General features: G+C 44.7%; 2 protein-coding genes across 4 annotated transcripts in view; one reads left to right on the forward strand and one right to left on the reverse strand.

Moving 5' to 3' along the window:
* stab2 (stabilin 2) overlaps positions 1–7155 on the forward strand; it is a 62112-nt gene extending 54957 nt beyond the window's left edge. Inside the window, exons 37-43 of the mRNA XM_072378002.1 lie at positions 2114–2220; positions 2304–2423; positions 2492–2638; positions 2731–2841; positions 2920–3051; positions 5435–5548; positions 6847–7155. Coding sequence (XP_072234103.1) covers positions 2114–2220; positions 2304–2423; positions 2492–2638; positions 2731–2841; positions 2920–3051; positions 5435–5548; positions 6847–6906 — 791 coding nt within the window. The 3' untranslated portion in view covers positions 6907–7155. The remainder of the gene's footprint in view (positions 1–2113; positions 2221–2303; positions 2424–2491; positions 2639–2730; positions 2842–2919; positions 3052–5434; positions 5549–6846) is intronic.
* An 87-nt stretch (positions 7156–7242) lies between these two features.
* ovch1 (ovochymase 1) lies at positions 7243–16782 on the reverse strand. 3 transcript variants are annotated; one of them, XM_072377307.1, is made up of 12 exons: positions 16177–16782; positions 15839–15922; positions 13787–13970; positions 11992–12067; positions 11481–11670; positions 11253–11392; positions 10471–10621; positions 10050–10398; positions 9814–9971; positions 9643–9741; positions 9199–9332; positions 7243–7470 (listed from the first exon to the last, which is right to left on the reverse strand). In XM_072377307.1, exons 1-12 carry the CDS (start codon positions 16232–16234, stop codon positions 7306–7308), a joined length of 1788 nt encoding a protein of 595 aa, XP_072233408.1. In that variant the 5' UTR covers positions 16235–16782; the 3' UTR covers positions 7243–7305. The 3 variants fall into 3 exon arrangements, with proteins under 3 accessions (XP_072233408.1, XP_072233409.1, XP_072233407.1); XM_072377308.1 differs by having other exon boundaries at positions 10050–10272; positions 10357–10398; positions 15839–16782; XM_072377306.1 differs by having other exon boundaries at positions 15839–16782.
* Positions 16783–17384: the final 602 nt, after the last annotated feature.

Raw genomic sequence — 17384 nt, forward strand, 5'->3', positions numbered from 1 at the left:
TGCTGGGAGATAACCATGGTCTGTGGCAGGAGTCGGTGGCAGACTGACTCAGATTCAACCTGATTTTAATTATGTTGGAAAGAGACATGACCGAGAGACAGAAGTCATATTGTAAAGATAGTCTGTAGAGAGGGGATAGGATACTGAAATTTATCCCTCATGAGACATTGAAAGAACACGCAGAGGAGTGTCGTATGAGCTCCTATTGGTGCTTTCCCGATATTTCTGCTGTTTCCTTATCAGAACTCCAAGTTATTCCATTTTATTTGCTAGCTATCTTCAAATCCCCTCCATGAAAGGTACTACCTCCAGTAAGGGGTCCTTAGGCAAGACCCCCTTACCCTACCTGTAAGTTGCTTTGGATAAAAGCATCTGCTAAATGCATAAACATAGTAGTTTTATGGTTCTGCTCCTGTTTGAGAACATCTCGTCTGCTGTCATAACAGATTATGAAAGGTTTGAAATGTACGAGGCACCTTCTAGAGCAGGGGTCGGGAACCTTTTTGACTAAGAGAGCCATGAAAGCAAAAAAATTGGAAATTTATTTCAATGAGAGCCATATAATATATTTTAAAAGTGAATTCAACTAAATGTCAGTATAATAAGCCTCTGAATTTATTAGCATATTATATTAGCATATATTAGCATATTATTTATTAGCTGTGAATGGTTTTCCGTTCCTCACTATTGCTGAAGATCCAGCAAAGCTAGCAGAATTATAGTCACCTTACGGGGTTGCTGCTGGCTGCTTGTACCCTGCTCAGTAGCTCTAGCTTGTACCCTGCTCAGTAGCTCTAGCTTGTACCCTGCTCAGTAGCTCTAGCTTGTACCCTGCTCAGTAGCTCTAGCTTGTACCCTGCTCAGTAGCTCTAGCTTGTACCCTGCTCAGTAGCTCTAGCTTGTACCCTGCTCAGTAGCTCTAGCTTGTACCCTGCTCAGTAGCTCTAGCTTGTACCCTGCTCAGTAGCTCTAGCTTGTACCCTGCTCAGTAGCTCTAGCTTGTACCCTGCTCAGTAGCTCTAGCTTGTATCCTGCTCAGTAGCTCTAGCTTGTACCCTGCTCAGTAGCTCTAGCTTGTACCCTGCTCAGTAGCTCTAGCTTGTACCCTGCTCAGTAGCTCTAGCTTGTACCCTGCCCAGTAGCTCTAGCTTGTACCCTGCTCAGTAGCTCTAGCTTGTACCCTGTTCAGTAGCTCTAGCTTGTACCCTGCTCAGTAGCTCTAGCTTGTACCCTGTTCAGTAGCTCTAGCTTGTACCCTGCTCAGTAGCTCTAGCTTGTACCCTGCTCAGTAGCTCTAGCTTGTACCCTGTTCAGTAGCTCTAGCTTGTACCCTGCTCAGTAGCTCTAGCTTGTACCCTGCTCAGTAGCTCTAGCTTGTACCCTGCTCAGTAGCTCTAGCTTGTACCCTGCTCAGTAGCTCTAGCTTGTACCCTGCTCAGTAGCTCTAGCTTGTACCCTGCTCAGTAGCTCTAGCTTGTACCCTGCTCAGTAGCTCTAGCTTGTACCCTGCTCAGTAGCTCTCGGCACGCTTTCTTTCTGCTGTCTCCTGCCGGGTATTTTGATGCAAAGGTAGCATGGCGCGTGTCGAAGTGTCGCTTTACATTCGACCGTTTCATCGATGTAATTTTGTCTTTGCAAATTAGACACACCGCAGAATTTGCTCTCTCCACAAAGGCGAATTCTTCAGTCCATTTGGCCTGAAATGTACGATACTCGTCATCTTTTTTTCTTTTCGCCATCTTCTTCGTCGAAGGGTTAGCTTTGAGCTAATGACCGAGCAGACTGATTCAAAAGGGGGCGTTTACCTGTTTTACGGCCAACGTAGTCCAGTATCATCCAATTAAAATCATGGACAATCGCTCCTGCAGCCCTGAACAGGACATGAAAAATCGATGGATGGATTAAAACAAGTGAGAATATTTTGTTTTATCTGCGATGCAATCATCAAAAGAGCCACACCTGGCTCACGAGCCATAGGTTCCCGACCCCTGATCTAGACTAATAAAAATTTAAGGACAGATTATCCCCCCGGTCAGCGGTGAATTCAAGCCATTGTTTTGTATCGATCCTCTCCAGATTCTCAGCTTATCTCAGCACTTGTTGTGTGTTTCAGAGGTGAAATGTGAGTGTAAAGCAGGTTACGTTGGAGACGGTTTCAGCTGTGCAGGTAACCTGCTGCAGGTCCTCACATCCACACCCACCTTCTCCAACTTCCTCACAGTGAGTGCGTCGTGGCTTTGCTGCTGATTCACAACTTAATGCATGAGAACAGCTTAAAGATCTGGACTTTCTTCCTCCTGCAGCAAATCCTGAACTACTCCGCGGTGTCTGAGTCCGGCCAGCAGTTCCTGAAGCGCCTCGGTAACCTGGCAGCGCAGTCCACCCTGTTTGTGCCTGACAACAGCGGCTTCCCCAACAACCTGGTGAGTCCCACAGAAGGATTCGGTTACTCTTTGACTGCCGCCGTGTCCTCACCGGTCTGTGCCTGCAGACTCTGTCCCAGCGGGACATCGAGTTCCACCTGTCGGAGGGTCAGGCTCTGCCTCTCAGCCAGCTGAAGAACGGCAGCCGCATCAGGACACGTGTTGGCGGCCTGACGGTCCTCGGAGTCGCCGACCTGCTCAACCCTTCAGCTCTGGTCAGTCTTCCTCACATTTAGCATTTAGGAAACTCTGCTGCTGCCCTTCCTGTGTGAGTTTCATCAAATCTGACCCTGCTTTACCTTCTCAGTCGTCCCGTTACATCAACGATCGCTTTGTCATCGACTCTGACATTATGGCCTCAAATGGGATCATCCATGTTCTCCAGGGACCTCTGGAAGCCCCGCCCCCCCATCACCAGGTGACTGACGTCACATTGATTTGTGTGGCGTCTCTTTAAACCGCTGACCTCTGACGCGCTCTCTGATTGGCTGTGCAGATGCAGGTAGCACACCGGGCGGGGATGGGAGTGGGAGTGGTGCTGCTGATTGTGTTGGTGACAGGAATCGTCTTTGTTGGATATCACTTCTACAGACGTAACACCAAACCCTTCCAGTTCCACTACTTCAAGGTGAGAGCCGGTGGTTGTTTCCGGGTCAGCATGTTTATCAGTACGTGGTATAAAAGAAATACCCTCTGTGTCGCTTTTACAGTCACTGTCAGTACCACTGATGGATTTATGGTCTTTTTTTTTCATTGATTTTGAAGTTTTACACTTTTTACACAATTGATGTGAAATTGGACTGTATCCATTATCTTTATATTGTTGACAACATGTAAAATATTGGTACTGATTTTTACTGCATTTGACAAAATACAAAAAAATGGGACAAGAACGGTCCAACCCATTATTAAAAACTGAAAACATGGTGTTGAACCATCATTTTCCAGGAAGGAATGTGGTCAGAATAAAATTTAAAAAAAGATCAGAGTTAAATATTTAGTGAAATGAAGGCAGAGGATGTCAACAGAACTCAGCTCTGCAGCTGATCTGTAGTCCGATCTGATAACTAATCTGTAGCTGAGCCATTAGCTAAACTGTAACTGAGCTGCAGCTGATCTGTTAGCTGAACTGTAGCTGAGCTGCAGCTGATCTGTAGTCCGATCTATTAGCTGAACTGTAGCTGAGCTGCAGCTAATCTGTTAGCTGAACTGTAGTTGAGCTGCAGCTAATCTGTTAGCTGAACTGTCGCTGAGCTGCAGCTAATCTGTTAGCTGAACTGTCGCTGAGCTGCAGCTGATCTATTAGCTGAACTGTAGCTGAGCTGCAGCTAATATGTTAGCTGAACTGTAGCTGAGCTGCAGCTAATCTGTTAGCTGAACTGTAGTTGAGCTGCAGCTAATCTGTTAGCTGAACTGTAGCTGAGCTGCAGCTAATCTGTTAGCTGAACTGTCGCTGAGCTGCAGCTGATCTGTTAGCTGAACTGTAGCTGAGCTGCAGCTGATCTGTAGTCCGATCTATTAGCTGAACTGTAGCTGAGCTGCAGCTAATCTGTTAGCTGAACTGTGGTTGAGCTGCAGCTAATCTGTTAGCTGAACTGTAGCTGAGCTGCAGCTAATCTGTTAGCTGAACTGTCGCTGAGCTGCAGCTGATCTATTAGCTGAACTGTAGCTGAGCTGCAGCTAATATGTTAGCTGAACTGTAGCTGAGCTGCAGCTAATCTGTTAGCTGAACTGTAGTTGAGCTGCAGCTAATCTGTTAGCTGAACTGTAGCTGAGCTGCAGCTAATCTGTTAGCTGAACTGTCGCTGAGCTGCAGCTGATCTGTTAGCTGAACTGTAGTTGAGCTGCAGCTAATCTGTTAGCTGAACTGTAGCTGAGCTGCAGCTAATCTATTAGCTGAACTGTAGCTGAGCTGCAGCTAATATGTTAGCTGAACTGTAGCTGAGCTGCAGCTAATCTGTTAGCTGAACTGTAGTTGAGCTGCAGCTAATCTGTTAGCTGAACTGTAGCTGAGCTGCAGCTAATCTGTTAGCTGAACTGTCGCTGAGCTGCAGCTGATCTGTTAGCTGAACTGTAGCTGAACTGTAGCTGATCTGTTAGCTGAACTGTAGCTGAGCTGCAGCTGATCTGTTAGCTGAACTGTAGCTGAGCTGCAGCTAATCTGTTAGCTGAACTGCAGCTGATCTGTTAGCTGAACTGTAGCTAATCTGTTAGCTGAACTGTCGCTGAGCTGCAGCTAATCTGTTAGCTGAACTGCAGCTGATCTGTTAGCTGAACTGTAGCTAATCTGTTAGCTGAGCTGCAGCCGAGTAGTTAGCTGAACTGTAGCTTTATCTGCCATCAGCCTCAGATGTTGGCTGTTGCAACAGTCAGTTGACACTTAAATAAAATTGAAATAACAATGTTGTCATTTGTTTTATTAGTCAAATAAAAACTGTGCTAACATTATGATGCAGGATATTTGCTTTTGATTACAGAAGAGGTTTATTTTTTCTAAAAACAGTAGCTCTTGTGCTGCATGTACACAGATTTTATTCTTTGTTCAGCCCTTTACATGTTTGCTTCTGTCCCACTTCCTTTGGAAAGGTTCATCACATGAAGTTTCCCACATGAAGCTTCACTGCAGGAGCAAAGTGTGAAAAACACTCCATAAAAAGGAATATAATGAAAATCCTGCCTCTCAGAGACTGACTCTTTTTACCATTAGTGTAATGTTACCACGTAAGCACATTAGCATGAGTATGTCATATACAACCTGTATAAATATACATTCTAATGACTCAAGAATACTTTAATACCTTCTTTGGATGAATGTAAACCATTTATTCACGTTTATTAAAGTTGTTTTTAGTTTTAAATGAACAGTTTGAGTGTAAAACACCAGTACAAGTAAATATTCTACATTTGAACGATACTGACGTGGTTCTAACCCGGTTTCATGTACGGTGGGTAGGGTCTTGGTGCTGGTACAGACTTCTTGGTGCTGATCATTACTGTGGTTGTTTCATCAGGAGGATGCCAGAGACGATGAAGAGGCTACAGCAGCAAACTGCAGCCGCAGCATCTGTAACCCAGTTTATGAAGAAAGTCTGGAACCAACCCAGTCCGACACACCTGCCGTTAAAGTGAGTTCAGTGGTTCAGGTTAAACAGTCTGATTTGATCCGTTTCTGTGCCTCTGCAAACAGAATTTATTTGAATTAAACAGTATGATGAAACCCATATTGCACCTGCCTCTTGACAATTCTGAACCACCTTTATGTTTGGGTATATTTCCAGGACTTTCAACCCCCTTGTTCTGCAATATCATGAGGAAAAGGCTGGGATAATCTCACGTGGACCATAGTTTATTGGTTTAGAGTATCTGAGCAGGTTAAAACATCCCCCTTTCCCAGAGCCCAGCCAACCTGAGCCACTTGTTCTGGTCAAACCAATAAATTTCAAACTGCATTGTTTTTTCTTTGTTACCCACTTAGCTATATGATATTAGCTGAACCTGCTCGGCGGGGGCTGGGTTCAGTCCCTGGATTCTCACTCTCGCCTTCATTTAAAACCCTGCTAAGTGTGAGGTTTATCTACCCCAGAATCAAATGTAAATAAAATGTTTCTCAAAATGATCCCCCCTCTGGTTTTTCCCCCCTTCAAATGCAAAACTGTAGGAAAGCAAAGCTAAACAATATTAAGCTAATGCTAACAGCTACACCCAATTAATGACAGCTTGTTTTTACACCATAACATTTAGTTACTGTACAGAATTGTACTGAACAGCATTACAACAACTCATATTTACCTCTTGGAGATTGCAATAGTCCAACCCAAAAGGATAACTGGTCGTCAGCCACAGACTTAATCGCACTGGGACAATATCCAAGGCTCACTCCACAATGATCGTTAGCTTCTGAATTTCTCCACAACCACAGACCCTGCAGTTCACACTAAGCCCCCCCAATCCCTCTACCTGAGGATGCTTTTTCAATTGGCTGTAGGTTTCCAGAACATTCTGATTAAAATAAGAAGAAACATGGATCGACATGTTGTTAAGTGGCCCACTTGATCATGTACAGATCATACCAACGATGCTCATTACCATGAACTCTTAACCTTGACCTATGAACTGTTTAAACTTAAATATAAATTTTATTAATTCTAAAATATTTTTAACCATAAACTACGACTCATTTTATGCATTTTAACCATTTCTAACATCTACATCCTGATGTCTAAATTAATTTTAGGGTTACACTCATTCATTGGCCCACTCCCAATAGCCTGTTTAGTACTTTAATGAAGGGAAGACCTGTAAAAGCCTTCTGCCACCTGCATTTTGTTTGGATAATTCTGATTCTGTTAATAAACTCTTCAATTTGAGGACTTGTTTTGTGGCACCAAGTTTAAACGGCTGCTCTAAAACTGTTTGCCTGCAGGTGGAGGACAAACACGAGGTGGTAAATGGAGGCGCCTACGACCTGCTGCAGGACAGCTGAGTGTGAAACTGCTGCTGCTCACTGCTGGACTGGACCCCTCAGACCAGCTTCGGACTTTCTGCAGCCGTGTTCCTTTCAGGGTTTTCTTCATAAGAGCTGAAGAATGGCGCCATTTCTGCAGAGCACACTCAGAAAGACACTCCCAGGAAACCTGCACCATGAGTGTGTTGAAGCTGCTCCGTTATCCTCCCAGACTCACTGCCGTAGTGTTTAGTTAAAAAAGATTTCCTAACCTTTAAAGAGTTGATTTTAAAAGCTGTATTCAAGATTTGTGATCATTTGTGTTTCCATTTAATGCAAATAAAAATTTCCAAATGAAGTACAGAAAGGCTTTATTTTAAAAAAGTGCTACTGAATGTGCAGACCAAGTTTGAAAGCTGCTCAGCCGACTCGAAGGACTCAGTCGATGCCATCGGTCACGTTAGTGATCCATGACTGATAGTCTGACACAGTGGTGAAGATAGCTGGTTTCTGTGCGTCGCACCGCCAGCCTCCCCACGTGACCACACCAAACAGGAAGTAGGTGTCATGTTTCCGACAGAACAGGGGAGCCCCAGAGTCGCCCTGCAGAGGAAAATCAGCCATTATTTGATTTAAAGGGTCTCATCACAAGAGAACAAGACAGAAAATACAGTGAAGATCAAATCTCTGCACCCGTGTGGATTTGTTTTTACTATCCCAGAAAGCTTGAAGCATTTTTCTCTAGCTGATAACACTCCTCACTGTAACCGGGGACTCACACCAAAAGCTTCTACATCTTCTGCCGCCAGAAGCGGCCAAAGGGGCGGGGCTTATATGTATAGCAACTAGCAGATATATATAATAATCCATCCATACATTGGTTCCCTCTTACACCGTGGATCGTACTCTTGGCAGCCTTCTTTGTGTTTCTTTGTGTTTGCGCTCTGCCGTTTTCCCGCCTTTGGAATCCAGATCGGCCCTAATTGGCTGTCGTTGCGTCGCATCACTGCTCATTTGCATAAAGTTGAGCCTTTCTCAACTCTTGAAGCTCACAACACGCCGCTCATAGACGCCAGCTTACATTGAAAATGAGAAAATGAACGGCAGCTGGCCGCTCACGACCCTTTTGGTGTGAGCCCCCGGTTACAGAAGTACAAGTAGCTTGTCTTCAAATCTAGCAGAGTATTCATGAATTTCCTATTTAAGAAGAAGTGGTGGGCGGAGCCTGATCAGACCAATCAGAGTGGGCTGGGCTTTTGGGGAAGGGGTTACATGAAATAGCTTGTGATTTAATTAAGGTAACATGTAAGTATGTGTAAGCAAATACCCAATCATGAGCACTTTAAGCTAAGTTCATAAGCTACGTTCACGCCATGTACATAATGCGTATATACTTTCTAATGTGCATTTAAACAACTTAGTTTGTCCATTTTTCGTGCCATTGTTAGCTCTTTCTCTTTCAATAATGACTGTATAGTTGTTTTGTTTTACAATGCGTGTTACTTTTGTTTTCATTAAGTGTAAAAAATGAAAGAAAGTACATCTGAATCTGCTCCGGATCAGATCTGACGAAGCACAATCGTAACTAAAACTCACCCAACTGGCCTCTGACACTAAAACTATGCGCATGAGACAACATAAACCGACATAAAACAACAGTAACCAACAGTAAACCAACAGTAACCAACAGTAACCAACAGTAAACCGACATAAAACAACAGTAACCGACATAAAACAACAGTAACCAACATAAAACAACAGTAACCAACATAAAACAACAGTAACCAACATAAAACAACAGTAACCAACATAAAACAACAGTAACCAACATAAAACAACAGTAACCAACATAAAACAACAGTAACCAACATAAAACAACAGTAACCAACATAAAACAACAGTAACCAACAGTAACCAACAGTAACCAACAGTAACCAACAGTAACCAACAGTAACCAACAGTAACCAACAGTAACCAACAGTAACCAACAGTAACCAACAGTAACCAACTTAAACCAACAGTAACCAACAGTAACCAACAGTAACCAACAGTAACCAACAGTAACCAACAGTAACCAACAGTAACCAACAGTAACCAACAGTAACCAACAGTAACCAACTTAAACCAACAGTAACCAACTTAAACTCACTCATCAAATCCCGCTCACGACGCTTTTGGTGTGAGCCCCCGGTAAGAGCAATAAAACCATTGAGAAGAAGTCAGATCTAAGCCGATTTATCCACCACTACAGCTCACCGACATCATGATGTTCTGTCCAGTCTGAGTGAATGCAGTTACAGACTTTATGTGGAGAAGGGTGCAGGTGGTTACCATGCAGGACGTAGAGCCCGCTGGATGTGAACAGATGTGAGAATCGGTGACGAGTCCTCCCCACTTCTGCACGCAGCCAGTCTGGTTGACCAGGGTCAGCGCCGCCTGGTGCAGCCGGTCCGGATTAATGTTCTCTGCAAAAGAAAAGAGGTTCATCATGGTGTTTTCCTTAATGTTAAAGTGCTTTACAAGAAGGGATGTTGATGAAAACACCTTCACCAGGTCCAAGTTCAGAGCCTACACTCAATTTTATTGACGTAAAAAGGTGAATTCGTGTAGTATTAACACTCTTACTGGAGTAAAGATGGTGGGAACTTTTGTAACCTCCAGAAAACACCTTTTTTATGCCACCCTACCATCCAAGCAGGCCTTCAGGACTGAACACCAATCAAAATGTACATTTTTATTTAAAAATCAGGCGAATAATTGGGAAGTTCTTCTTACTCATTGCTACAGTTTTTCCCCATCCAGCTGTGAAACAAGACCAGCTGTTGTCCAGTTCCTCATCTTCCTCAGGGACACATATTGGAGACACACTCGGGCCTGGAGACAGAACCAGAGGACAGTTTCTACAGGTGTTTGAATCATAACAGGAGCGCTGGAAGGTCTTCGTACCAAATCTGGCGAACACGCTGAGGCGAACCAGCATCAGGTCAGACTTGGGGGGGAAGCTGGAGTCACGCACGGGAGTGTATACCTCGTCCACAAGGATGGTTTGAACAGACATGAACTTGAGGTCATGAACTCCCAGAACCACCACGTCCTCTTTGGGGCTGCAGGGAGATTAAAGTCAGCTCTGGATGGATGTGGTTGGTGAAGTGGGCGGAGCTACCTGATGACAGCAGTCTCACCTGACGCTGCAGTGTTTGGCTGTGAGGACCCAGCGGGAGTTTATCAGAACACCGCTGCAGTAGTGCTGCCCGTTGGACTGCAAACTGACCATCCACGGCCAGAAGAAGGCGCAGGACTCCGTCACGTTCTCCAGGAACGCCGTCCCATCCGGGGACACCGAGAGCCAGGCCTGGCGTGGAGTCTGATCACAGCTGGAGTGCTGCAGCTTCCCACATCTGCCCTCTGTCATGGAGGCGATCCACAGGGGCGGGTCAGGTGGAGAACAGGTGTAGCTCTGCTTTAAACAGCGTGAAGGTAAAAACGTACCCTGCTCTGTGATGTCATCCTCATGCAGTTTATCTCCATCATCTGTGAGTTAAAGAACAAATGGTTAAAAGCAGAAAACACCTCCTCCAGGTGTCACATCTTCTGTGAACTCACTCATGATGTCGGATATCCACTGAACGTGCTGCTGGATTCTGGTGTAGACGCCTGGTTTTTTGGCTCGACCACAACCGACTCCCCAACTCACCAAACCTGCCAGCTTGTGTGTGCTCCCCGTGAAGCAGGACAGCGGACCCCCAGAGTCGCCCTAAGACCCAGACCGGACGGGAAAGTCAAGAATCTGACATTTCCCAAAGGCTACGAGGGAGGAAGCTTAAAAAAGGGGGTTTTATAATGAGGCTTGGTGGGAAGATAGATCCATAAAGTTTGGGCTCAACTATTAGCTGCTAAGTAGCCTGATCCCCAAGGTTAGAATCAAATGTTACTTCTGGATTCCTGCAGCCTGGCTGATAGTATAGTGCAGAGATCAGAACCAACAGAGCTGATGGACCCAAACAGAAACATATTTCATCAAAATTTAGGATTTAATGATAGAAAGACCAGCGGCATGGGGCCGAGTACTGCGCCCTGTGGTACACCACGGGTCAGCTGAGCTGCTAAAGTTATTTAGAGTGACTAAGAACCTTCTAATGAGTTCCCAGAACTTTAAGGACCGATCCCAATCATTCCTCTTGGCCCTACCCATCTGCTTTCCAGCAATTTAACTCCAATTGGACTATATAACCTAAGTGCCTTGAGATGACATTTTTTTGTAATTTGGCGCCAAATAAATCAAACTGAATTGAATAAGGTGCCTCCTCCTTTTGGGGAGTCATCTAGCCCTTCAACAGGGGCGTTGTGGGCCATTCAGATGACTAAATGACTCCTTAAGAGTCTACCTGACAGGCATCGGCTCCTCCTCCATCCTTCCCAGCGCAGAACATGGACTGCCTGACCCTGCCCTTGTAGTACTCGTTACAGACATCGAAGGCCAGGATGCTCACATTCACTTCCTGCAGTCTGTGGACTCTGGGTCCGTCTGGAGAGGAGATAATTAAGAGGGTTCAGACTCAGAGTGAAGGACTTCTTAGTCTAACCCGTTTCCTGGCGATGAAGCGCCGCCTCACTCTCTTGTGTGGAACCCCAGCCGGTGATGGTGCACCGCATGAGCTCAGGCAGTGAAGACATCCAGATGCCGATGGGTCGGACAAACTCATTGAAAACCAGTGGCTGCTCAAGCTTCACCAGGGCCAAGTCGCTCTCTTTAGTGTGGGTGTTGTATCGGTGGTGGCTGATGATCCGAGAGACTCCGACCAGCTGAGGGAACATGAGTCAGAAACATGTTCAAAGTTGCCATCTGGCATCTATTTGGTGCTACTTGGTGTTTAATAAACAAGACACAAGTATCCTGGTTGTGGATTCTCCAGACTTATTCATGGAAACCTACATTTTACCAGCCAGTACAACTTTTATAAGATATAACAGCTTGGTTTAGGATTCAGATTTTAAACTAAATTAGCGCTGCAGCCCTGGTTCACGAGCTTCATACAATTTAGGTTAGTTTCATCGAATTCATTGGCTTCTCTTATACATTTAGGTCAACATTTGGATCCCAGACACCAGAGTTGATCCCCTTACCTGCTCTTCAGGCTCCTTCAGCTTATCCAGGTCATGTTTACCTGCCAGAACCTTCCAGAGAGATTTTTTCTTGTACCTGGAGACAAGTTTTCACCCGTAAAAAGCTGTGAGGAGAAAGTCGTACAGTGAATGTAATCCTGAAAGCAGCAGCGCTGAAGGGTGGGATACGAAGCACGAAACGCTAACTATTGGTTCAAATAAACTGAAGATGCCAACTGTTCATCGTTACAGCAGAAAGCAGCACTGACAGAAACCTGATGGTATAAACATTAGACATTCAGAATGGTTTATGTAGGTTATGCATAACATTACAGATACAGCGTTTCTCTGACCTTGGGGTGACCTTTAACCTTTAACATGCTAACTGAGGCCTGTAGAGTCTGAGATGTAGCTCTGGGCTTCTTCACCTTGGGGTGACCTTTAACCTTTAACATGCTAACTGAGGCCTGTAGAGTCTGAGATGTAGCTCTGGGCTTTTTCACCTTGGGGTGACCTTTAACCTTTAACATGCTAACTGAGGCCTATAGAGTGAGATGTAGCTCTGGGCTTTTTCACCTTGGGGTGAACTTTAACCTTTAACATGCTAACTGAGGCCTATAGAGTGAGATGTAGCTCTGGGCTTCTTCACCTTGGGGTGACCTTTAACCTTTAACATGCTAACTGAGGCCTGTAGAGTCTGAGATGTAGCTCTGGGCTTTTTCACCTTGGGGTGACCTTTAACCTTTAGCATGCTAACTGAGGCCTGTAGAGTCTGAGATGTAGCTCTGGGCTTTTTCACCTTGGGGTGACCTTTAACCTTTAGCATGCTAACTGAGGCCCGTAGAGTCTGAGATGTAGCTCTGGGCTTCTTCACCTTGGGGTGACCTTTAACCTTTAACATGCTAACTGAGGCCTGTAGAGTCTGAGATGTAGCTCTGGGCTTTTTCACCTTGGGGTGACCTTTAACCTTTAACATGCTAACTGAGGCCTATAGAGTGAGATGTAGCTCTGGGCTTCTTCACCTTGGGGTGACCTTTAACCTTTAACATGCTAACTGAGGCCTGTAGAGTCTGAGATGTAGCTCTGGGCTTCTTCACCTTGGGGTGACCTTTAACCTTTAACATGCTAACTGAGGCCTGGAGAGTCTGAGATGTAGCTCTGGGCTTTTTCACCTTGGGGTGACCTTTAACCTTTAACATGCTAACTGAGGCCTATAGAGTGAGATGTAGCTCTGGGCTTTTTCACCTTGGGGTGAACTTTAACCTTTAACATGCTAACTGAGGCCCGTAGAGTCTGAGATGTAGCTCTTGGCTTTTTCACCTTGGGGTGACCTTTAACCTTTAACATGCTAACTGAGGCCCGTAGAGTCTGAGATGTAGCTCTGGGCTTTTTCACCTTGGGGTGACCTTTAACCTTTAACATGCTAACTGAGGCCTGTAGAGTCTGAGATGTAGCTCTGGGCTTCTTCACCTTGGGGTGACCTTTGACCTTTAACATGCTAACTGAGGCCTGTAGAGTCTGAGATGTAGCTCTGGGCTTTTTCACCTTGGGGTGACCTTGCTGGGACGTCCACTCCTGGGAAGATTGACAGCTGTCCTGAATGTTCTTACTTTGACTTAAATATGAAATAACCTATTTTCTTGGGGAACGCTTTCAATGATGATCGATTTCCTATCAGTTCTGGACAAAAATCTGATCAGCATCAGTTACCATGGTGATGTGAGCACTGAAAACCAAACATACTTCCTTACGCATTAATCCTGCTTCGTAGTCCACCCCTACCTGCCGATGTGACCAACAGCAGGTGACCTCTGACCTTTTGAAGCAGTGGGCTGCAGAGACGACCCACAGCGGGTTGATGATGGCGCCGCCGCAGGCCGATATGGAGGAGAACTGCAGGGAGACCTGCCAGGGCCACGAGTGAGCCCAGGCCTCCTGACCCCCGATGATCCTGGTCTCAATCTGCAGCTCCTGAGGGAAGGAGCGCACCCCCGCCAGCTCTGAGGAACAAGTTCAAATGCTTTACCAGCAACTGTTTAACTCAACATCTACCACAAATATTCAACTTCTTCCTATTTTAAAGCCAAAGCACTTGTGGCCCCGAAGGGCAAAACAAAGAGTCCAGTAGGGACATCAGTTCTCGTTTGTGATTGGACAGAACTAAACTTGGGTAATTTCCGGTTCCTGGTGTCCAGATTTCCTTAAACTTTTAGCTTCAGAGTCAGAGGAAAGGCAGAAAAAGGACATTCACTGCTTTCTGTGGAACATATATGACGTATAACCACCCTTCATGTGGGAGATCTGGGTTCAAATCCCCTGCATGAAAGGTCTCCAGTAGGGGTCCTTAGGGCCTTAGGCAAGACCCCCTTACCCTATCTGCCCATCTCTAAGTCGCTTTGGATAAAAGCGTCTGCTAAATACATAAACATAGTAAGCAGCTAAACAGAAGCTCAGCAAGACTGTTCTTACCAGAACCAAGTTTTTATTATTCTCAGTGTCTTTTACCACCTACAGACCATAAGTGAACCTGGCTCCTGTCCCAAAGCTTTACAGTTTAAAATCTCTGGACTGGTTTCAGCCAATCAGAAACCCTGGTGGACAGTAGAGGAACTGCAGGGTTGTGAGTCCTGAAATCTTAAAAAGGTTCTGTTGGACCATAAACAGGATATTCAGAATTAATTTACAGGATGCAGTAAAGATAAAGTCAAAATGAACAGCAATCAAGTCTCTAATCGAGTTTTCGATTAGAGACTCAAGGAAAGCAACCAAGTCTGTAGACTCAAGGAAAACATTGAAAACCATGTGATTTCTGGGCAAACTGGTGGGATTTCTGACACCGTTTGGTCTTTATCTTTCCAACTGAAAACTCTGATATGATCCGACACCATTTCAAAGCCCAATATTGGCAGGTATCAGTTAAGTATTTAACATTAGTGGGTTTTTCTTGTTCTGCAGGATGAGTTTAGAGCAGTTGAAGTTTGCTGATCTAACTAATGAAGATGAAAATACTCTATCATCAACATTATTACTGATTAAAGATTTTAAACCAGCATAAACACCTTTATTTGACAATTACGAGACAGGAAATCATGGGATGTGACCTCCAGCCAAGATTAGAACTGCTGTCGGCTGTGTTTATGGCATTAAACTTGGCTATGCCATGGCCCCCCCACACTAGCTTTGTGTCCCCTCTTGGCCACCCCAGTGAAAATGTCCTGGATACGCCACTGTCTGCAGGTGGGAGCAAATACCATCCCCTCCTTCCCCTTTACATCTTTTATCGTAGTTATAAGAGGCAGGTGTCAAGGTTAAGGCATGGAAACAAAACAACGTAGACATTTTACGAGTTAAATCTTTAGTGCGAGGATCAAAACTCTGATTTGAGTCAAAGCTTTGATGCCCTCGCTCAGTTTTATTACAAGTTTACCTTCAAAGACACACTGTAGGAAGTCTGGAAAGTCCATAAATAACTGCATCTTAAATGAAAACACCTGAAAATAAGCAGATTACTGCCGAGGTTTCAAACTCAGAGCGAGTGTCTTGAACATCTGAGTGCATTTTGAGGACTCTCTGCTATGAAAAAGTTTGGTATTTTCATGGAGATTGGGTTCAATTGATCAACTTTTCATTTCAAAATATAGTTTGATAGAAATATTTAAACTAAATACACATTTTTGTAAGATATGAAACAGTTCTTTTAGTTCCTGTGAAACAGAGTTAATGTAATCCACACGTTTCATACGATGAAGCTTATTTTAAAAGTCATAACAGGTTAAAGTGAACTTCTGGTTTGTTTCTGAGGGAAAAAAAAAAAAGTGGTGAATCCAAACTGATCAGATAATTGATCTGTTTGTAGGTTTGAACTCACCACTGACACTGAAGAGTCCAGAGACCGTCGAGCTGTTCTGCTGGGTCTCATTTAAAGTCACATTCAGCTGGTTCTGGGTCCCGTCTAAAGGAGGAAACGGCATCGGTTCCAGTGATGACACATTAACGGGTCCAGAAACAACCATCAGAACTCTGCTTAAAGACACTCAGCCCTTATATGAAGTAAAACTCCCCCACATCTGTACAGCTCTGGCTTAAACCTTTCAGGTTATACCTTCAACATTTTTAAAGGAAGGGAACATTCAGGATTTGTGAAGGTAAATATCAAATTAACTTGTAATATATCAAAGGTGAATGTTCAGGTGTGGAGTTTCTCACCTGTCTGGAGCACAGCGAGCAGACAGACCGACAGAAGGCAGAGGACACCCAGCAGCATGACTGCCTGAAGGCTCTCGCTCAGCTAACTCTGAGCTTCTCAGCCTCTCCTTCAACAGTCAGATCAGAGCACATCACCTGTCTGATTACAAACACCTGCAGGAGTCCTGGCAGCTGATCCAGGGCTGGGGGCTGGGCCTCTGCTTAAAGACACGACCACATCCTGATGAAGTCACGTTCTGCCCTGAAAATGCTCCTAAACGTGATGTAAAGCACATCTGGGGCAGGAAACACGATGAGTGTCCCACAGCCAGGGATAAATATGTTAATAAGCTCTTAATGGGTAGAGAAGTGTGGAGCCAGGAGACATCTGTGGTGGGGGTAGATTTTTAATAAAAGCTTAAATAAAAAAAAAACAAAGCAGGTTTAGTGAGATCCTGCAATTCTTTGGAAAAAGGGATAAAGATAAAATTTATACATCAGAGTAGTTTTTAGGAAAGCTGCAACACAATCTATCATTTTAGGAACAAGCCCCAAGATAGATGAATACATTAATCTGACCTCATCTGTCACACCTTTCCTCACTTTAATCTCTTTTTCCCCCTGTTTAATTTCTCAAATGATTTTATGTCCCTGTGACATTATTGTGGTTATTAACCTATGTTTCCCTGTTCCAACAGGTATCCTTTGAATGGTGTTAGAAGACAGAAAAGAGGGAAAAGAGGGTGAAAAACACCCCCTCTTTTCCCTCTTTTCTGTCTTCTCAAACCCCAGCTGGTCGAGGCGGATGGACCCTTCCTGGTTCTGGTTCTGCCAGAGGTTTCTTCCTGGTTCTGGTTCTTCCAGAGGTTTCTTCCTGGTTCTGGTTCTGTCAGAGGTTTCTTCCTGGTTCTGGTTCTGCCAGAGGTTTCTTCCTGGTTCTGGTTCTGCCAGAGGTTTCTTCCTGGTTCTGCCAGAGGTTCCTTCCTGGTTCTGGTTCTGCCAGAAGTTTCTTCCTGGTTCTGCCAGAGGTTTCTTCCTGGTTCTGGTTCTGCCAGAGGTTTCTTCCTGTTAAAGGGAGTCGTTCCTTTCCACAGTCCCTCAGGCTCAGGACGGGAGATTGGACTGAAGACCAGTTTCGGTGCAATCTGTTGGTTTCCTTAGCTCGGATATTATTTTTGAATTGGCTCCATATGAATTAATTGGATTATGATTACAATGAATTGAATTCC

Source organism: Leuresthes tenuis, unplaced genomic scaffold (genome assembly GCF_036924035.1).
Source record: "Leuresthes tenuis unplaced genomic scaffold, fLeuTen1.0.hap1 SCAF_23, whole genome shotgun sequence".
NCBI lineage: Eukaryota > Metazoa > Chordata > Actinopteri > Atheriniformes > Atherinopsidae > Leuresthes > Leuresthes tenuis.